Genomic DNA, 23518 nt, shown 5'->3' with positions numbered 1-23518 from the left:
ATCCAGCCGAATTTTGCAATGAGATGCGAGGTCGAAAAACTGGTGTGGGGCCTGGCGTTATCATGTTGCAGGCGAAAGCTGGTCTTCCTCCCTTCATTTGTTGCTAGACGATCCAGATCCCGACCTTAGGCCCTGGAAATTCGGGTTTCCTGCTTAGCCAGCGCGCTGAATTGACAATTTCTCCAGGCTCCAGAGCATCCAAAAGAACCACACTCATGCTGTCCCAGAAGACTGTGCACAACACTTTGCAGGCAGATGGCTATTACTTGAATTTTTTCTCTGACAGAGAATTCTCATGCCGCCATTCCATGGATTGTCTTTTGAATTCTGGCTCATAGTGGTGACACTACATCTCATCTCTTGTGACGATACTATACAGAAAATTGTCACCTTCAGCTTCCTATTGGTCCAGCAGGTCCCAACAAATTTCCATTCGATGAGTTTTCTGCTCATCTGTAAGCATCCACGGGACCCATCTCGCACAGACTTTGCGACAACTAAGATGTTCCAACATTGTTTCTAAGGCTTTACAGCCGACATTCAGCTTTGCACACAATTGTCTGGCCGTTATCCGCCGAGCAGCACGGATGAGTTGATCAAGACGCTCTTCATTGCGAGGGATGAGAGCTGTGCAGGATCGACCGGGCCATGACTTGTCACGCACATCCTCTTTACCATCTTGAAAATGGCATACCCATCGCCTCACGTATATTCTGCCATCTCCATACAACTGTATCAAACGTCGATGGATTTCAGCCGGTGCAATTTCTTTGGCAGTGAGGAACTCAGTCACACATCACTGTTTCACACGTGCATCCATATCAGACAGACTCCATTTTGGAACATTCCGCTGCTGGCGCCAACTGCCGCAGAACGTCGAAACCAGCTGCAAATGAAAGAAGAAGGTTCAAGCATCAGCACTACACCAACGACATCTGGCGCGGACATCTAAACTCTCCACAAAAACATAGAAGGCATTACTTCAGGAACGAATCTCGTAGAATGACTAACTGCAGTGTCGGTAGGCTGTAGTCCGGTCACTCTTGGATTTTCACTGCATGCTGCTTTCATGACTTTGCAGTTTTAACGACCAGTAGTGTGTATTGCATCTCCATACGTCTCGGGCTTCAAAATACGTAATTTAAAGCAGATGTCATGCAGATGAAGGGAAACAAGACCCCCAACTTTCTTGTGCTTTAGTTTCAAACCAAGTAAACATGCATATAAACATTAGATGCATATAACTCATAGGGAGGAGATTAGCATTTAACGTCCCGTCGACAACGAGGTCATTAGAGACGAAGCACAAGCTCGGATTAAGGAAGGATGGGGAAGGAAATCGGTTGTGCCCTTTCAAAGGAACCATCCCGGCATTTGCCTGAAGCGATTTAGGGAAATCATGGAAAACCTAAATCTGGATGGTCAGACGCGGGTTTGAACCGTCGTCCTCCAGAATGCGAGCCCAGTGTGCTAACCATTGCGCCACCTCGCTCCGCAACTCATAGGGACTTATGGTTGGATTTATGTTTGGTTGTTTCAGATCTGCTGAGTAAGCCAAACCGACTTGACTAATAAGACAGAGTTTGTTCAGGAGAAACGATGTTAATTTTTATTTTGGCTTGAGCCAAAGTCATGACAGACTTCTTGAATGATGCTGGCTCCACTTGATTGTAACAATTCTTATTTTGTTGCTATATGATCCAGATCCCGACCTTAGGCCATTTTCAAGTAGAAAAACGTATTTTTATGTCAAAAGTCATCAGTCTTAGGTCTTTTGACATATAAATGGCCTATGGGCGAAATCTGGGTCTTATAATAATAAAATAAGTACTATTACAGTCAAATAGCGGTATCATCATTCAAAAAACAAGAGAAAAACAAACAAATAAACAGATGATGTTTTATTATGTTGAGATTGCTTCTGTTAAGACGGTGCATAGACAGTTTCATTTTGTATATTGCGTATCTATATCAGATGCGAAAGTGATCAAAGGTCGGCATAAACACAATTTTGGACACTGGTAATATTTATAAAATGCATGGAAGAGGATGTTTATAACGAGCTACTAGATTCTGCAAAAAGATCCATTGCAGGCAAAGACAGTTAACTCATTAGACTGCACAAGAGCGCCAGGTGCACAATATCCCAAAGAAAGAGCTGAGACTTACAAAGTGTAGATCCTGCAGCCGTTGCAGTTAATGAACTGAGTTTATGAAAAGCATAAAATCTGGGTATGGAGTCCATAGCAGATGGGGAGGTAGGGAAGCCACGAAATGAGAAAAGATTAGGGAGGAGTGAGTTCAGTCTGACAGGAGGAATAAACGTCAGAGCTAATGTCGTTGTTAAGGAGTGGCAGTTTGCTAAAACTGAGATCACAGAAGATATCGAGGGTGTGTAAGCGTAGAATGGATGGGATGTTTTGATGCAGATGGGGCAGCACACTGGGATTGGTAATTTAATAGATCTGCTGGAGACAAACTTAAGAGAAGTATAGGATATAGGGACGTGTTCCAATGTGAACAAGGGTGTTGAGAAAAGTGATGAGCTGGTAAAGGTGTCTTGTAGGCTAGGGTAAGCAGATTTGGAAGCCAGGCAAAGTGCATGGCATTTAAGGATTTCGGGGGATTGATAGAATGTTGGTGGGACAGACACCAGACGTTTACATAGGAGTGGGTAGCTTCGGGAAAAGATTTTGTAGGTGTGGAAGATAGTGGAGGGATGCAATTCTTTCTTCAACAGGTTGGTAGTTTTAAAGTTAGTCTATCGAGGGTTTTCTGAGGATGGTTAGTACGTGAAGTTGCTATGTCAGTTCATAGTCAGGGGTTAGTTCAAGGTATTTCAAAGCACTGTATTATTATTATTATTAGTATAATTTACATGGTCATTTTAAATGTTTTGGTTAATTGGATAAGAGAGTTATAAATGGCAAGGTAAAAAGCATGGAAGCAGAAACTACAGGTACTGCTTCTTAAATTACACTAGTTAACAAATTTAAACTTTTTTTTGCATCTGGTTTGCAAATGGGTGGATTTACCTAATTTTGGGGCGCTGATTACACTGGTGAAATCATTTTTCTCTCTATGACCTCACATTTCCTAGATACACAGCAGAATAGAAAATGTTAATAACGAAGATTGACACAATTAAGTCAAACAAAAATTCACATTCAGAACGTTGGAAATCAATACTATTTTGTATGTATACAGGGTAGTCCCTTGATAGTGACCGGGCCAAATATCTCACGAAATAAGCATCAAACGAAAAAACTACAAAGAACGAAACTCGTCTAGCTTGAAGGGGGAAACCAGATGGCGCTATGGTTGGGCCGCTCGGTGGCGCTGCCATAGGTCAAACGGATATCAACTGCGTTTTCTTAAATAGGAACCCCCATTTTTATTACATATTCGTGTAGTACGTAAAGAAATGTGAATGTTTTTGTTGGACCACTTTTTTCGCTTTTTGATAGATGGCGCTGTAATAGTCACAAACGTATAAGTGCGTGGTATCACGTTACATTCCGCCAGTGCGGACAGTATTTGCTTCGTAATACATTACCCGTGTTGAAATGGACAGTTTACCAATTGCGGAAAACGTCAATATCGTGTTGATGTATGGCTATTGTGATCAAAATGCCCAACGGCGTGTGCTATGTATGCTGCTCGGTATCCTGGTTGACATCATCCAAGGGTCCGGACCGTTCGCTGGATAGTTACGTTGTTTAAGGAAACAGAAAGTGTGCAGCGACATGTGAAACGTCAACCACGACCTGCAACATATGATGATGCCCAAGTAGGTGTTTTAGCTGCTGTCGCGGCTAATCGGTACATCAGTAGCAGACAAACTGCGCTATAATCGGGAATCTCAGAAACGTCGGTGTTGAGAATGCTACATCAACATCGATTGCACCCGTACCATATTTCTATGCACCACGAATTGTATAGCGACGACTTTGAACATCGTATACCGTTCTGCCACTGGGCACAAGAGAAATAACGGGACGATGACAAATTTTTTTGCACAAGTTCTATTTAGCGAAGAAACGTCATTCACCAACAGCGTTAACGTAAACCGGCATAATATGCACTATTGGGCAATGAAAAATGCACAATGGCTGCGGCAAGCGGAACATCAGCGACGTTGGCGGGATAATGTATGGTGCGGCATTATGGGAGGAAGGATAATTGGCCCCCATTTTATCGATGGCAATCTAAGTGGCGCATTGCATGCCTATTTCCTACGTAACGTTCTACTGATGTTAATACAAGATGTTTCACTGCATGACAGAATGGCGATTTACTTCCAACATGATGGATGTCCGGCACATAGCTCTCGTGCGTTTCAAGCGGTATTGAATAGCATATTTCAGGACAGGTGGATTGGTCGTTCACCCGATCTGACGTCCCCGGATTTCTTTCTGTGGGGAACGTTGAAGGATATTTGCTATCGTGATCCACCGACAACGCCTGACAACATGCGTCAGCGTATTGTCAGTGCATGTGCAAACATTACGCAAGGCGAACTACTCGATGCTGAATGTCGTTACACGTATTGCCAAATACATTGGGGTTAACGGACATCATTTTGAGCATTTATTGTATTAATGTGGTATTTACAGGTAATCACGCTGTTACAGCATGCGTTCTCAGAAAGGATAAGTTCACAAAGGTACATGTATCACATTGGAACAACCGATTGCCGGCCGCGGTGGCTGAGCGGTTCTAGGCGCTTCAGTCCAGAACAGCGCTGCTGCTACGGTCGCAGGTTCGAATCCTGCCTCGGGCATGGATGTGTGTGATGCCCTTAGGTTAGTTAGGTTCAAGTAGTTCTAAGTTTTAGGGGACTGATGACCTCAGCAGTTAAGTCCCGTAGTGCTCAGAGCCATTTGAACCATTTGATTTGGAACAACCGAGATAAAATGTTCAAACGTACCTAAGTTCTGTATTTTAATTTAAAAAACCTACCTGTTACCAACTGTTCGTCTAAAATTGTAAGCCATATGTTTGAGACTATTACAGCGCCATCTATCACAAAGCGAAAAAAGTGGTCCAACTAAATCATTCATGTTTCTTTACGTACTACACGAATATGTAATAAAAGATGGGGGTCCTATTTAAAAAAACGCAATTGATATCCGTTTGACCTATGGCAGCTCCATCTAGCAGGCCAACATAAGCGCCATCTGGTTCCCCTTTCAAGCTAGACGAGTTTCGTTCTTTGTAGTTTTTTCGTTTGACGCTTATTTCGTGAGATATTTGGCCCGGTCACGATCAATGGACCACCCTGTATATGGGCATGATGCCAATAAAAGGTCCAAATAAGTTCAGACGATATTTTCACCTTTAATCATCTTTGGCTTCTGAAAAATGAGGCGACGGATCTCTTATTTTGTTTGCCGTTTCGTCACTCTCCGTAACAAGACCCCGCCAGTAGTCACCCATCATCGAAGGGTTCCAACGGCCTTGGTAACGATGTTCCATAGTAAGAATGTCTTGGTGAAAGCGTTCACCATGCTCATCGCTTACGGCTCCCAAAATTCTGTGTAGAAATCAAGGTGGGAATGTAAGAAGTGAATTTTAAGTGGCATTCTACACCCCATGTTCTTATAGTTGTTTAAGTAATCATTCACAATGGTAATATAGTTTTAGTCCATTTTGTTACCCAAAAAGCCCTTCACAATTTCTTTAAAAGAAGACCAAGCAGCTAATTGGATATCTGTGAGTTTGGCCTCAAAAGTTGGATCTTTCAGCAATTTTCTTATTTCTGGTCCAACAAATATACCCTCTTTCAGCTTTGCCTCAATTTGGGAAACTTTTCTTTTAAGTGATTCAAGGCCTTACCTTCTTTATCCAGAGCTTTTACAAAGGCCCAACTTGATATGATGGGGAGGCAAAATGATTTTATTGGGCTCAACCAATGGGGTATTGTTGACATTTACGTTTCCATGAACATATGACTTCCTTATTGGCCATTCCTTGACTGTTCTTCGTGTCATGGCTGTATCAAAGGCACAAAAGCAGCAGTATTTCGTGTATACAGCCTGTAAACCTGCAAGGAGCGCAACAGCTTTTAAACCACAGCAAAGCTGCCATTCATTATCCTTATGATTGCCTCTAGCAGCAAAGCCATGGTTTCATAATTTTCTTGCATGTCTACTGCGTAAGCCCGAGGTACCGATAGAAATGCATTGCCATTATGCAGTAGTACTGCTTTCACGCTGGTTTTACTGGAGTCAATAAATAGTCGCCACTCCTGTGGATTATGTTGACACCTAGCTGCAATATTAGACCATTGACATCTATACATACACACACTGAATTCTGCATATTGAAATACTGAGGGAAGGAAGCACCTGTCGATCTTGTTGTTGTTGTGGTTTTCAGTCCTGAGACTGGTTTGATGCACCTCTCCATGCTAACCTATCCTGTGCAAGCTTCTTCATCTCCCAGTACCTACTGCAGCCTACATCCTTCTGAATCTGCTTAGTGTATTCATCTCTTGGTCTCCCTCTACGAGTTTTACCGTCTACGCTGCCCTCCAGTACTAAATTGGTGATCCCTTGATGCCTCAGAACATGTCCTACCAATCGATCCCTTCTTCTAGTCAAGTTGTGCGCCAAACTCCTCTTCACCCCAATTCTGTTCAATATCTCCTCATTAGTTATGTGATCTACCCATCTAATCTTCAGCATTCTTCTGTAGCACCGCATTTCGAAAGCTTATATTCTCTTCTTGTCCAAACTATTAATCGTCCTCGTTTCACTTCCATACATGGCCACACTCCATACAAATACCTTCAGAAACGACTTCCTGACACTTGAATCAATACTCGATGTTAACAAATTTCTCTTCTTCAGAAATGCTTTCCTTGCCATTGCCAGTCTACATTTTATATCCTCTCTACTTCGACCATCATCAGTTATTTTGCTCCCCAAATAGCAAAACTCCTTTACTACTTTAAGTGTATCATTTCCTAATCCAATTCCCTCAGCATCACCCGACTTAATTCGACTACATTCCATTATCCTCATTTTGCTTTTGTTGATGTTCATCTTATACCCTCCTTTCAAGACACTGTCTATTCCGTTCAACTGCTCTTGCAAGTTCTTTGCTGTCTCTGACAGAATTACAATGTCATCGGCGAACCTCAAAGTTTTTATTTCTTCTCCATGGATTTTAATGCCTACTCCGAACTTTTCTTTTGTTTCCTTTACTGCTTGCTCAATATACAGATTGAATAGCATCGGGGAGAGGCTACAACCCTGTCTCACTCCCTTCCCAACCACTGCTTCCCTTTCATGTCCCTCGACTTATAACTGCCGTCTGGTTTCTGCCTCTCGATCTGGAACAGGATATTTTTGTCCCTGGAGGTAGAAGGTTCCATTGTTGCAGTCTCGACCCCAAGACTCCAGCTTGCTGTTTCGAAAGCTTTAGGTCACGAACCAAATCGTTCAGTTCCTTTTGATTAAAGAGCTTCAGCTTGCTGTTTCGAAAGTTTAGGATCGCGAACCAAATCGTTCAGTTCCTTTTGATTAAAGAGCTGAGGCGATGTGTCATGATATTGAAGGCAGTAATCTTCTATATGTTCAATACTTCCTGATTCACTTGAGATGGTGTCTGATTCCGTGGCTTTAAATTACAGACAGGAACAGGTAACCCCTCATCATGGGTCACAGGCAAATGCAGTGAAGATACATTTGGATGCTTTATTTTATGTCTAGTTTTGCTTGAATGTTCCGAAATATTTGTAAGACAGAAGTAACAGTTGAATAATGGTCTTTAGGCTCACACCACACCATCGGAACGGCGAATGGCATGGCTCGGCATTTTCATTTCAACCACAGGGTTAAGGTTGTAGTAAAGGTTATGCAGGCAATATGAGGTGCAAAATTTTTATCTTGGCCACCAACAGGACAATCAAAATACATTTTATGTGCCTTCTTAACCAAATCAGCGACTGGTTTTCTGTGGGCGATTGGAGTGAATTTCCCACGCATATAACAAAAGTTGTCAGTTTAGACAGTAACGAGATTTCCTAGTTGCCATTTTTCTTAGTGTAAGTTTTAAATACAAAAAGTTTGCACTATCTTTCACAGGAAACATTCACTGAGGATCTCTTTCACACCACTGAATTACCACACCAACCATTTACTGACGATTTGTATATCTTCTAGCTCTCCTCTGCAAATCAAAAACAAACAATTAAATATAAAAACAGAAGAACAGCAACAAGCAAGATACCGAATACGAAAAATAAAAAATCTTTAAAAACTCAAAAATTGTACGAGCTACAAAATTTTGAAAGGTGTATTCGGATTCTACACACCAAAATACATTCTAGTTGATGTATCACATCCCAGATGCAAAGTAGCTGTTGACTAGTGTTACTGCCTGGATTTTGGAGGGCTATGGGTTACACAACGATGTGAACTGGTTGAGATGAATCTGGAGTGAGTGTTCAGATTTTTGGAGGATACGTTAGAGGGCTAGGAATGCTGTGTAATCAGCATACTGGAGGACATGGTTCCAGTTGAGGCACATCAGCTGTGTAAAGGATATACCAGGCTTCTTGCCAAAGAGTCTTCTGATGGATTTTTCTCTAGTTTTTGGAAGGATATTTGGAATTTCATTTCTGCAATGTGTACCTGGATGCAGCACAAACAAATACTGCTCACCAGGGTGAGTCATACGAAAACCTTAAATTTGTAATAACAAATCGAAATTTCGCGGCATTATCCTGGAAGTTGGTAAGCGCGCTACAAACAGCGTGCAGAATGGCCTGTAGGTGGCAGCATAGTGCAGATGCACACACACCGTCGCAGTATCAGTATAAAGATAGCCGCCCTATTTCCTACTTGCATCAGGGAAGAACAGCGTTCTGTTATTCGGTTTTTGCGTAGTGAAGGTGTGAAACCTATTGAAATTCATCGACGAGTGAAGGTTCAGTATGGTGATGCTTGTTTGTCACAGCAGCAAGTCTACGAATGGAGTAGAAAGTTCGCAAATGGTGTGAGTTCAGTGGAAGATATTCCTCGTCCAGGTCAGGCACAATGAGTTGTGACTCCACAGAACATTGCAGCAGTTGAAGCCATAGTGAAGGAAAACCGCCGAGTGACACTGAATGACATTCCAGCATGTTTACAGATTAGTCATGGGTCAGCACACCACTTTGTGCATGATGTGCTCCAGTTTCACAAATTGTCTGCAAGATGAGTGCCACGGCAGATGACTCCTGAAATGAGAGAACGACGTGTTTGTGCTTGTGAAGAACTTCTTCGGCGCTTTGAATGAGAAGGTGATGGCTTCCTAGCAAGAATCGTTACTGGGGACGAAACCTGAGTTCACTTCCACCAATCGGAAACGAAGAGAGCGAGCAAGGAATGGTGCCATTCCTCATCACCAAAACCAAAGAAGTTTTGAACAGAACCATCAGCACGGAATGGTATGCTGACTCTCTTTTGGGACGAAAAAGGCGTCATTTTGGAGCATTACATGGCTAGAGGGACCACTGTCACCAATGTATCATACACAGATCTCCTAAACATTCATCTGCGGCCTGCAATCAAATCAAAGCGACGTGGATTGCTGTCAGCAGGTGTCCTTTTGCAACACGGCAATGCAAGGCCCCACAATGCCCGTGCAACAGTTGCAACAATCACAGACCTGCATTTTGAGTGTCTTCCTCATCCACCATACTCACCAGACCTTGCTCCAAGTGATTTCCATATGTCTGGACCATTCAAAGATGCAATGGGAGGAAAGAAGTTCCGTGCTGATGAAGAAGTACGCCACGCAGTGCATAAGTGGTTGCGCGGACTACCAAAAGAATTTTTTTCTAAAGGCATTTATGCAGTTTGTAAACGCTGGAGGACTTGCATTGAGCGTGGGGGAGATTATGTTGAAAAGTGATACAGCTTTGTACCACTTCTGCACAATAAATATTTTAAAAAATATTAAGGTTTTCATTTGACTCACCCTCGTATGTGGCGTAGGTCAAGTGTCGGTTTGCTTCCTGTTAGAAACAAAATTATTTTTAAAGGGGGAATTTCTGTGCAGATTCGACAGAGCAGCCTCACATTAGTATAGTGTGATATTCGTTTTATCTGTATGTATTAACAGGGACAGTGAAACAAGAGGAATGACGAGTACTCCAGCAGTGGCTCAGCAGGGCTGCTGCACGGCGTCAGCTGTAGGAACAGGCGAGGGTGCTGCTCAGTCGCAGCTGCAGTTCTGGCTATTCATCGTGTTTTACAGGCCCTGTTAGTATACACTGAGAAACGAATAATGCACTAGTCTAACGTGGAACTGCTCTGTCAAGCGGGCGCATAAAATTCCCCTTTAAAAAGAATTTTTTCTGTAACAGGAAAAAAACTGAAGCTTTCTCGTGATGGGGCACGATGTGAAAGACATGATGAGCAGTATTTATTTGGGCTAACTCCAGCTACTCATTGCAAAAACTAAATTTGGAATATATCCCAAAACACCAGGGAAAATGCCCCCAATGGCCTGTAGGAGAGCCGGCCGCGGTGGCCGAGCGGTTCTAGGCGCTACAGTCTGGAACCGCGCGACCGCTACAGTCGCAGGTTCCAATCCTGCCTCGGGCATGGGTGTGTGTGATGTCCTTAGGTTAGTTAGGTTTAAGTAGTTCTAAGTTCTAGGGGACTGATGACCTCAGATGTTGTCCCATAGTGCTCAGAGCCAGCTGAACCATTTTTGAACCTGTAGGAGAGACAAACTGTGTAGGTGTGTTTCTGTGATTTGTGTTTGTGAATTTCATCTTTATACACTACTGGCCATTAAAATTTCTACACCACGAAGATCGCGTGCTACAGACGCGAAATTTAACCGAAAGGAAGAAGATGCTGTGATATGCAAATGATTAGCTTTTCACAGCATTCACATAAGGTTGGCGCCAGTGGCGACACCTACAACGTGCTGTCATGAGGAAACTTTCCAACCGATTTCTCATACACAAACAGCAGATGACCGGCGTTGCCTGGTGAAACGTTGTTGTGATGCCTCGTGTAAGGAGGAGAAATGCGTATCATCACGTTTCCGATTTTGATAAAGGTCGGGTTGTAGCCTATCGCGATTGCGGTTTATCATATCGCGATATTGCTACTCGCGTTGGTCGAGATCCGACGACTGTAAGCAGAATATGGAATCGGTGGGTTCAGGAGGGTAATACGGAACGCCGTGCTGGATCCCAACGGCCTCGTACCACTAGCAGGCTAGGTGACAGGCATCTTATCCGCATGGCTATAACGGATCGTGTAGCCACGTCTCGATCACTGAGTCAACAGATGGGGACGTTTGCAAGACAACAACCGCCTGCACGAACGGTTCGACGACTTTTGCAGCAGCATGAGCTATCAGCTCGGAGACCATGGCTGCGCTTACCCTTGACGCTGCATCACAGACAGATTCGCCTGCGATGGTGTACTCAACGACGAACCTGGGTGCACGATTGCCAAAACGCAATTTTTCGGATGAGTCCAGGTTCTGTTTACAGCATCATGATGGTCGTATCCGTGTTTGGCGACATCGTGGTGAACGCACATTGGAAGCGTGTATTCGCCATCGCCCTACTGGCGTATCACCCGGCGTGATGGAATGGGGTGCCATTGGTTACACGTCTCGGTCACATTGACCGCACGTTGAACAGTGGACGTTACATTTCAGATGTGTTACGACCCGTGGCTCTACCCTTCATTCTATCCTGCTAAACCCTACATTTCAGCAGGATAATGCACGACCGCATGTTGCAGGTCCTGTACGGGCCTCTCTGGATACAGAAAATGTTCGACTCCTGCCCTGGCCAGCACATTCTCCAGATCTCTCACCAATTGAAAACGTCTGGTCAATGGTGGCCGAACAACTGGCTCATCACAATACACCAGTCACTACTCTTGATGAAGTGTGGTATCGTGTTGAAGCTGCATGGGCAGCTGTACCTGTACACGCCATCCAAGCTCTGTTTGACTCAATGCCCAGGCGTGTCAAGGCCGTTATTATGGCCAGAGATGGTTGTTCTGGGTACTGATTTCTCTGGATCTATGCACCCAAATTGCATGAAAATGTAATCGCATGTCAGTTCTAGTATAAAATTTTTGTCCATTGAATACCCGTTTATCATCTGCATTTCTTCTTGCTGTAGCAATTTTAATGACTAGTAGTGTAGTTCATGTATCACATCCCAGATGCAAAATGGTTGTTGAGTAGTTTTACTGCCTGGATTTTGGAGGGCTATGGATTATACGAAGACGTGAACTGGTTGAGATGAATCTGGAGTAAGTGTTCAGGGCTAGTAATGCTGTGTAATCAGCATACTGGAGGAGATGGTTCTGGTTCAGGCACCTCAGCTGTGAAGATGATATACCGGGCTTCTTCCCTACAGTGTCTTCCACTGGATTTTTCTCTAGTTTTTGGAAGGATATTTGCAATTTCATTTTTGCAACGCGCACCTGGAGGCAGCACAAACAAATAGTGCTCACCACATATTACATATGATGCCTAGATCAAGTGTCCGGTTTGCTTCCCGTTACAAAGAAATTTATTTTTAAAGGGGAATTTTATGTGCAGATTCGACAGAGTAGCCCTACATTAGTCTAATGTGATATTCGTTTTATCCATATGTATTATCAGGGACAGTGAAACAAGAGCAGTGGCTCAGCAGGGCTGCTGCAGTACTGCCTATTCATCGTGTTTCACAGTCCCTGTTACTATAAAAATGGGTTCAAATGGCTCTGAGCACTATGCGACTTAACTTCTATGGTCATCAGTCGCCTTGAACTTAGAACTAATTAAACCTAACTAACCTAAGGACATCACACACATCCATGTCCGAGGCAGGATTCGAACCTGCCACCGTAGCGGTCACTCGGTTCCAGACTGTAGTTCCTAGAACTGCACGGCCACTCCAGCCGGCCTGTTAGTATACACTGATGAAACGAATATTGTAGTGGATTAATGTGGGACTGCTCTGTCGAATCAGCAGCACTCCGTCTTCAGTCCACAAGTGGCCCATCTGGACCATCCGACCGCCGTGTCATCCTCAATTGAGGATGCGGATAGGAGGGGCGTGTGGTCAGCATACCGCTCTCCCGGTCATTACGATGGTTGTCTTTGACCGGAGCCGCTACTATTCGAGCGAGTAGCTCCTCAATTGGCATCACGAGGCTGAGTGCACCCCGAAAACTGGCAACAGCACATGGCAGCCCGGATGGTCACCCATCCAAGTGCCGGCCACGCCCGACAGCGCTTAACTGCGATGATCTGACGGGAACCGGTGTATCCACTGCGGCAAGGCCGTTGCGCTCTGTCGAATGGGCGCATAAAATTCCCCTTTAAAAATAATTTTTTTGGTAATAGGAAACAAACTGAAGTTTTCCCCTGATACTGGGCATGATGTGAAAGACATGATGAGCAGTATTTACTTGTGCTGACTCCAGCTACTCATTGCAAAAATTAAATTGCGAAAATATCCCAAAGTACCAGGGAAAATGCCCCTGACGACCTGTAGGAGAGACACACTGTGTAGGCGTGTTTCTGTGATTTGTGTGTGTGAATTTCATCTACATATCTCGAGTGGTTTTGGTTTTTTTTTCTTTATTGTGATTGCATTCTCCTGCCCCATATGGACAGGGGAGGGCTGTCAGCAGCACAATCCCCCACTCCTCAGCACAGTGACATGACAACTATTACAAGAAGAAAATGTTACATATAAGCTGATAAAAAAAGGGGACCTAAAACAGAATAAGGGGAGATAATGGAGGTAAAAATACACGGACATGGAGACGTTACATTGAGGGACAATTAAAAAAGTCGACAAAGTTAAAAAAACACAGTTGGCGATTTGTAGAACACAAAAAAAAGACACTGAAGGCACACACACAGGTTAAAAGTTGGCCACAGTATTAAAAACACTCCAGAACAACAGACTTAAAACCCACTTGGAACACACACGGTGAAGTATAAAACAGCCAGGTGGGACCTGCCAAGGGAGAGGCCGGGGAGGAAGGAAAAGGACAGGAGAGCAAGGGGCAGCAGGGGAGGGGGCGGGATGAAGAGAGTAGGGGCGTCAGTGGGTACACTAAGAGGCAGGAGACTGGTGGGGCAGGAGATGAAGAGGGAAGACAAGGCAGGAGGGAGTACAGAAACACTGAATGGGAGTGCAAGAGAGGGAGGGGGAGTAGGAGAGGAAAGTCGCTCAGGAGAAGGGAGGCGTAGGAGAGGGAGCCCTGAAGAGAAAGAAGGAAGATGGGGTTAGAGTTGGGTTGGTAGGAAGGGTAGATGTCAGGGCGAAGCTCATCATCCGGGAGGGGTAGATGTTGGAAGTTGCGATGGGAAAGGAGGTGGAGGATGTTGAGATGGAGAGAGGGTGGGACACAATACAGCAATGACTCAGGGTGAAGAGGAAGGGAGACACCAGGGGGTGAGGTGGATCAAGGCGGCAGACAATATATAGGGTGGGATGTGTTCAAGGAAAAAGAGAAGTTGGAGGAAGGTTATGAGGTCATGGGAGGAGCGGAAATTCAAGCAATGCTGGTATAACAAAGGATGAGGCGTATCAAGGATTTGTAGGTGTGAAGGATGGTGGAAGGATGCAGACCCCCTGTCCAGCTGGACAGCAGTTTCACGAGGCAGAGTCTCTTGGGAGCTTTGTGTTGGATGGTAAGGAGATGGGGAGTCAAGGTGAGGTGGTGGTAAAGGGTGAGGTTAAGGTATTTGAAAGTAGGAGTGAGGTGAATAGGACAGCCATAAATGGTGAGGTACAAATCATGGAGACAGAAAGAGCGGGTGGTGCGGCCTATGATGATTGCCTGGAGGGGAGTGGTTTTGGTTCAGGGACACAATGAAATTCGGAAATTACAAAATGGACACTGTGTGTTAACATACAATGTTGGTAAAATACAGCCTTACATATCTGTCCAATAATTTTTAGTCACTCTGTACAATGTTCACAGCCGAATCACTGTTGTATTGCCTTCCATGTCAACAGTTCCTCCGGCTGTCATCCTATCGTCAGGACACCACCACAGCGGCGACACAGCCCACCACCTGGTATCGAAGTCTGAAACCACAGTAGGGGGTAGCGCCGGTGGCGCCAGCAGCGGTCGCGGTCCGAACCAGGAGGACTCTGGGCCTGGTGCTTTGGTGGTGCTGCATCCACCACAGCCGCTGGTCGCAGCGCACGCTGATGACGACACCATACACGTCATCGCCGCAGTGCCGTTCGCCGTCGCCCACCACCACGAACTGCACCACGAGGTTAGTCTCTCTGAAAGACGACGGGTTCCCGGCTATTATGTTCAATCTCTCTGTATGGGCTACGTGGGAAGGTCTTGGCCTGGAGATGAAACACCATTCCTTTTGGTCACACATGTGCTTACTTGTCAGATTTTTACTTATAAATTTCCACCAATGTTAGAAATACCCAATAGACGTCATGTTCCCATACAAATCTTCATGTATAGGAGTTACTTTTCTTATGTACTGAAAAATAAGCTCACATAAGAAGAAATTTTCGTCATCATATTCCACAGGCTTGAAAATACTGGAGTATAACTTTGATAGCATTCGGTTTGTAAAGTGAACCATCAAGTTAGTATTCATTGACGCCCTCGATTAATCATGGTGTGCCACAAGGGTCTGATATATATACAGGGTGGTCCATTGATAGTGACCAGGCCAAATATCTCACGAAATAAGCATCAAAGGAAAAAACTACAAAGAACGAAACTTGTCTAGCTTGAAGGGGGAAACCAGATGGCGCCATGGTTGTCCCACTAGATGGCGCTGCCATAGGTCAAACGGATATCAACTGCGTTTTTTTAAAATAGGAACCCCCACTTTTTATTACATATTCGTGTAGTACGTAAAGAAATATGAATGTTTTAGTTGACCACTTTTTTCGCTTTGTGATAGATGGCGCTGTAATAGTCCCAAACGTATAAGTATGTGGTATCACGTAACATTCCGCCAGTGCGGACGGTATTTGCTTCGTGATACATTACCCGTGTTAAAATGGACTGTTTACACAATTGCGGAAAAGGTCGATATATATATATATATATATATATATATATATATATATATATATATATATATACTCCTGGAAATTGAAATAAGAACACCGTGAATTCATTCTCCCAGGAAGGGGAAACTTTATTGACACATTCCTGGGGTCAGATACATCACATGATCACACTGACAGAACCACAGGCACATAGACACAGGCAACAGAGCATGCACAATGTCGGCACTAGTACAGTGTATATCCACCTTTCGCAGCAATGCACGCTGCTATTCTCCCATGGAGACGATCGTAGAGATGCTGGATGTAGTCCTGTGGAACGGGCTGGCCACGCCATTTCCACCTGGCGCCTCAGTTGGACCAGCGTTCGTGCTGGACGTGCAGACCGCGTGAGACGACGCTTCATCCAGTCCCAAACATGCTCAATGGGGGACAGATCCGGAGATCTTGCTGGCCAGGTTAGTTGACTTACACCTTCTAGAGCACGTTGGGTGGCACGGGATACATGCGGACGTGCATTGTCCTGTTGGAACAGCAAGTTCCCTTGCCGGTCTAGGAATGGTAGAACGATGGGTTCGATGACGGTTTGGATGTACCGTGCAGTATTCAGTGTCCCCTCGACGATCACCAGTGGTGTACGGCCAGTGTAGGAGATCGCTCCCCACACCATGATGCCGGGTGTTGGCCGTGTGTGCCTCGGTCGTATGCAGTCCTGATTGTGGCGCTCACCTGCGCGGCGCCAAACACGCATACGACCATCATTGGCACCAAGGCAGAAGCGACTCTCATCGCTGAAGACGACACGTCTCCATTCGTCCCTCCATTCACGCCTGTCGCGACACCACTGGAGGCGGGCTGCACGATGTTGGGGCGTGAGCGGAAGACGGCCTAACGGTGTGCGGGACCGTAGCCCAGCTTCATGGAGACGGTTGCGAATGGTCCTCGCCGATACCCCAGGAGCAACAGTGTACCTAATTTGCTGGGAAGTGGCGGTGCGGTCCCCTACGGCACTGCGTAGGATCCTACGGTCTTGGCGCGCATCCGTGTGTCGCTGCGGTCCGGTCCCAGGTCGACGGGCACGTGCACCTTCCGCCGACCACTGGCGACAACATCGATGTACTGTGGAGACCTCACGCCCCACGTGTTGAGCAATTCGGCGGTACGTCCACCCGGCCTCCCGCATGCCCACTATACGCCCTCGCTCAAAGTCCGTCAACTGCACATACTGTTCACGTCCACGCTGTCGCGGCATGCTACCAGTGTTAAAGACTGCGATGGAGCTCCGTATGCCACGGCAAACTGGCTGACACTGACGGCGGCGGTGCACAAATGCTGCGCAGCTATCGCCATTCGACGGCCAACACCGCGGTTCCTGGTGTGTCCGCTGTGCCGTGCGTGTGATCATTGCTTGTACAGCCCTCTCGCAGTGTCCGGAGCAAGTATGGTGTGTCTGACACACCGGTGTCAATGTGTTCTTTTTTCCATTTCCAGGAGTGTGTGTGTATATATATATATATATATATATATATATATATATATATATATATAGGAAGTCAACGAAATATTCTGAAACATCAACAAATTGTTCAAGGCAAATGGACTATCTCTTTTATTTCCATCTATGACCTATTTTGGTCCTCCGAAAACCAGTTTCATTCAACAAATGTCCATCTTCAGATCGGCATCAAAGTATGAGAAAACCAAATACAACTAGTAGACAGTTTACATCTTAAAACAATAAATTAGGCAATAATGAAGAACATTTCTTTTATATATCTGCAAAACATGAGTATAAAAGTAATTCTTTACATTATGACATATTTTATTGTTGTAAGATGTAGACTGTCTACAGTTGTGTTTGGTGTTCCTGTGTTTTATTGCTGAAATGAACATGGTCATCGTTGACCGAATTCGTTAGTCTAACGACCAAACGTTTTTGTGATCAAAGACGAAAATAAAGTAAATTTATTGATATTACTGTTTTATTCGCGACTGTGTCACAGCTTGTGAAATGGATTATCATTTAATTTTGGGCAAGATTCAGTACGTAGAGTTAATGACTTCTCATGGAACTCCACAACCTATAAAATATGTTTTTCAAAAAATGAAAAATAATAAAAAGATGTGTTCACTTTCTTGGGCTTCGAGATAGATCATAACATTAATTGAAAAAAAGATTAATGAAGCACCTTGTTTTGACTATGTTTACAGTACATAAGAAAACTGCTATGTGTGATTTAAAATGAAGAAACTTGTTTATCCTGCTTATTTCTACATAGTTTGTCTATGTGAAATTGCATTCGAAATTCGCACTTTCTGTGTGTTGAGATGGGACCCTTCTTACAACTGATACGGATATCAGTAGCCCAGATGCGTGAATTCCGTGAGTTCACATATGCATTGAGAGGACAATCATCACCCTTCACACCAAAGCCAGTCACATCACACAGGCTTTATGAGAATCAAAGAAGATGTAGCTGTCATGCTGATCATATTTTTCAGTGTTGTCACTTTTGGGCGACCACATTTGGTAGCATTTTTCATATTTTCAGTCTTCTCTAACTTAGCACACTCCCTCTTGATGGACTTGCCTGATAAATGCTTACCAAGTTCTTCTGTTACAGCATTCTGTGTCTCAGTATACATATAATGTGCACCGGATGACAATGGACGCTGTCTGCTCTAATGTTTAGCCCTTTCCTTCCTCATTTAAATACGGTGGGTTTGGAGTAAGTGAAGCAACACATTTATTTTCTCAGCCAATTTCGGCTGAAAAAATGCAATATTTGTTGTGGGACATTGTGGGATATTCCCGCTTCAGCCGATATAGTTTCACGAAGTTCCGATAGGTGACAGCGCTATACGTAACATTCAAAATGGCGTCTGTAGCGGAGGTGAGTTCGAAACACAGACCTGTCATTGAATTTGTTCTCGCGGAAAACCAAACCATCGCAGATATTCATAACTGCTTGCATAGTGTCTATGGAGACCTGGCTTTGAACAAAAGCAAGGTGAGTGAGGCATCTTTCATCATCTCGAAAAGGTCGCACAAACCTCTCCGACCTCCCGGATGCAGGCCAGCTCACACAGGTATGACTCCTGCAATGTTGGATCGTGCAGCACTCCCATTCGAGGTGATCTATGGATCGTGATCAAACACGTCACTGGTCAACTACTTCTTATCCGTGACAGTGCCTCACAGAAATCTGCACACCTGAGAGGAGCTCACAAAACTTCATTGGATTATGCTTCCTCATCTTTCCTACAGGCTGGACCTCACACCTTCCAACTTCCATCTGGTTGGCCCAATGAAGGGAGCACTCGGTGGGAACCAGTACGTGGATGGTGGGGAGGTTATTGATGCAGCAAGACGTTGGCTGTGACGTCGACCACTAGAGTGGTACCACGCATGCATACAGGGCCTCCCACTAAGATGGCTTAAGGCCATCACATTGAACGGAGATTAAGTTAAAAATAGGGTTTTATTGCCAAAGGAGTTGGGAATAATATGGTGCATTGTAATCCTGAATAAAACCACTGCTTTCAGGAAGAAAGTGCCGCATTACTTATTGAATGCCCCTCGTATCATATCTGACACTTCCTGACATATCAGAATACTGTGCCAGACTTGGACTCAGAGGTGGAGCCTTCCCATTTTTGCGTGATGTCCATTCTTCCTTGAGTGCTATTCCGGTAACCTTCGTTTCCATTCTTCTGCATATTATTCTTGTCACCAACTTGGATACACAAAGTCTCAAGATGATTGTACGAGGGTCACTCCAAAAGAAATGCACACTTTTTTGTAAAAATACAGTTTTCATTCTGCATGTGTGAAAGTTTTACAGTGTGTAGATAAATCCTTCCCGCTTGTTTTCAAACTTAGTTCAACCTGTTCCCGTGAATGGCGCCGTCACAGCATGTCTTCAAGATGGCTGCTACACTTGACGTTCGTCAGAAGCAACGTGCTGTTATAAAATTCCTGTGCTGTGAAAACGAGACAGTGGGAAACATGCAAAAGAGGTTGAAAAAGGTGTATGGAGATGCTGCTGTCGATCGCAGTACAGTTAGTCAGTGGGCAAGCAGGTTACGTGATGAAAGCGGGCACGGCAATATGGAGGATTGTCCTCGCAGCGGCAGGCCTCGTACTGCACACACTCCAGACAATGTGCAGAGAGTTACGAATTGGTGACTACTGACAGACGCATCAGAGTGAACGAATTGTCACGCTACGTTGGGATAGGGGAAGAAAGTGTTTGCAGAATACTGAAAGTGTTGGCGTTAAAAACGGTTTGTGCTAGGTGGGTTCCCAGGATGTTGTCAGTGGCTCACTAAGAAACAAGAAAAACGGTTTGCAGCGAACTTTTGGAACAGTACGAGAATGGTGGAGATGAATTTCTTGGAAGGATTGTGACAGGTGATGAAATATGGCTCCATCATTTTTCACCAGAGACGAAGAGGCAATCGATGGAGTGGCATCATGCAAATTCACCAAAGAAAAAAAAATTCAAAACCACACCTTCTGCTGGAAAAGTTATGGCTACGGTGTTTTTCGATTCCGAAGGACTATTACTTGTGGACATCGTGCCAAGTGGAACCACCATAAATTATGATGCTCATGTGATGGCACTCAAGAAACTTCAAGCCCGACTGACTCGTGTTCGACCACATCGGCAAAAGCAGGATGTTTTGCTGTTGCAAGACAATGCACGGCCACATGTCAGTCAAAAAACCATGGAAGCGATCAAAAAACTCGGATGGACAAATACTGAAACAACCGCCTTACAGTCCTGTCCTGGCTACATGTGACTGTCATGTCTTTGGGAAACTGAAAGACTCTCTTCGTAGAACAAGATTTGAAGATGATGACTCCCTTGTCACGCTGCCAAACAGTGGCTCCAACAGGTTGGTCCAGAATTTTACCGTGCGAGTATACAGGCGCTGGTTCCAAGATGGCGTAAGGCGGTTGAGAGGGATGGAAATTATGTGGAGAAATGAAAATATTGTTGCTAAAGGATGTATCTACACACTGTAAAACTTTCAAACATGTAGAATCTACTCTGTAGGAATCAGCATGGCTTTCGAAAAACACGGTCGTGTGACACCCAGCTCGCGCTATTCGTCCACGAGACTCAGAGGGCCATAGACACGGGTTCTCAGGTAGATGCCGTGTTTCTTGACTTCCGCAAGGCGTTCGATACAGTTCCCCACAGTAGTTTAATGAACAAAGTAAGAGCATATGGACTATCAGACCAATTGTGTGATTGGTTGAAGAATTCCTAGATAACAGAACGCAGCATGTCATTCTCAATGGAGAGAAGTCTTCCGAAGTAAGAGTGATTTCAGGTGTGCCGCAGGGGAGTGTCATAGGACCGTTGCTATTCACAATATACATAAATGACCTTGTGGATGACATCGGAAGTTCACTGAGGCTTTTTGCAGATGATTCTGTGGTGTATCGAGAGGTTGTAACAATGGAAAATTGTACTAAAATGCAGGAGGATCTGCAGCGAATTGACACATGGTGCAGGGAATGGCAATTGAATCTCAATGTTGACAAGTGTAACGTGCTGCGAATACATAGAAAGATAGATCCCTTATCATTTAGCTACAAAATAGCAGGTCAGCAACTAGAAGCAGTTAATTCCATAAATTATCTGGGAGTACGCATTAGGAGTGATTTAAAATGGAATGATCATATAAAGTTGATTGGTTCAAATGGCTCTGAGCACTATGGGACTTAACATCTATGGTCATCAGTCCCCTAGAACTTAGAACTACTTAAACCTAACTAACCTAAGGACAGCACACAACACCCAGTCATTACGAGGCAGAGAAAATCCCTGACCCGGCCGGGAATCGAACCCGGGAACCCGGGCGTGGGAAGCGAGAACGCTACCGTGCGACCACGAGCTGCGGACTATAAAGTTGATCGTCGGTAAAGCAGATGCCAGACTGAGATTCATTGGAAGAATCCTAAGGAAATGCAATCCGAAAACAAAGGAAGTAGGTTACAGTGCGCTTGTTCGCCCACTGCTTGAATACTGCTCAGCAGTGTGGGATCCGCACCAGACAGGGTTGATAGAAGAGATAGAGAAGATCCAACGGAGAGCAGCGCGCTTCGATACAGGATCATTTAGTAATCACGAAAGCGTTACGGAGATGATACATAAACTCCAGTGGAAGACTCTGCAGGAGAGACGCTCAGTAGCTTGGTACGGGCTTTTGTTGAAGTTTCGAGAACATACCTTCACCGCAGAGTCAAGCAGTATATTGCTCCCTGCTACGCATATCTCGCTAAGAGACCGTGAGGATAAAATCAGAGAGATTAGAGCCCACACAGAAGCATACCGACAATCCTTCTTTCCACGAGCAATACGAGACTGGAATAGAAGGGAGAACCGATAGAGGTACTCAAGGTACCCTCCGCCACACACCGTCAGGTGACTTGCGGAGTATGGCTGTAGATGTAAATGTAGAATAAAATATGGATTTAAAAAAAAGAAAACAGTGTGCATTTCTTTTGGAGTGACCCTCGTATAATGGCTGTCACACTTACCTGCCCTTGCCCTGTTTGTCCACAGGCAGACCACGTGCTGTCGAAGAGCACCACGCTGACCCTAGCCCAACACGACAGTGACCCACACGTGCTGGCCAAGACGACGACGGTCACCACGGTGACGCAGCACGACAACGCGCCACTGCTCGTGGTGCACGCACCAGACGCTCCCGTGGTGCTGCTTCACCACCCAGCTGCATCCCAGTCCTCCACGTCGACCACGACTGTGCACAAGCCGCCAGTCACACACAACCTGCTCCGCGTGCCCCTCGGTGGCTTCGGAGTCGGGGTCACATTCGGCGGCGCCGGGGCGGGACACGGCTTCTATGCAGCAGGGTGACACACTCGCTGCCTCTGACTCCATAAAAAGTGTTCGAGATTACGATTTAATCTGTTTATGTAGAACATCCATCCAATAAACAGCAGATTCTCTGGGGTGATATGTAACCAGACATTAATTTGTTTAGGAAATTCGCACGAAAACTATTTTGAGATTAGTCTTATCAATGTTTTTCACGTCTGTTGTTGTTGTGGTCTTCAGTCCTGAGACTGGTTTGATGCAGCTCTCCATTCTACTCTATCCTGTGCAAGCTTCTTCATCTCCCAGTACCTACTGCAGCCTACATCCTTCTGAATCTGCTTAGTGTATTCATCTATTGGTCTCCCTGTACGATTTTTACCCTCCACGCTGCCCTCCAATACTGAATTGGTGATCCCTCGATGTCTCAGAACATGTCCTAATAACCGATCCCTTCTTCTAGTCAAGTTGTGCCACAAACTGCTCTTCTCCCCAAGTCTATTCAATACCTCCTCATTAGTTATGTGATCTACCCATCTAATCTTCAGCATTCTTCTGTAGCAGCACATTTCGAAAGCTTCTATCCTCTTCTTGTCCAAACTATTTATTGTCCATGCTTCACTTCCATACA

The 23518-nt window shown here is 44.8% G+C and overlaps 1 protein-coding gene and 1 pseudogene across 1 annotated transcript in view; one reads left to right on the top strand and one right to left on the bottom strand.

The window, feature by feature from the left end:
* Window positions 1-23232, top strand: part of LOC124550978 — a 28971-nt gene extending 5739 nt beyond the window's left edge. The window contains exons 2-3 of the mRNA XM_047125798.1: window positions 14999-15267; window positions 22615-23232. Of these exons, the coding sequence (XP_046981754.1) occupies window positions 14999-15267; window positions 22615-22929 (584 nt within the window). The 3' untranslated portion in view covers window positions 22930-23232. The remainder of the gene's footprint in view (window positions 1-14998; window positions 15268-22614) is intronic.
* On the bottom strand, window positions 13196-13313 carry LOC124551665 (annotated as a pseudogene).
* Window positions 23233-23518: the final 286 nt, after the last annotated feature.

This window comes from Schistocerca americana, chromosome 9, assembly GCF_021461395.2.
Source record: "Schistocerca americana isolate TAMUIC-IGC-003095 chromosome 9, iqSchAmer2.1, whole genome shotgun sequence".
Taxonomy (NCBI): Eukaryota; Metazoa; Arthropoda; class Insecta; order Orthoptera; family Acrididae; genus Schistocerca; species Schistocerca americana.
This window is presented reverse-complemented; position numbering and strand designations above follow the sequence as displayed.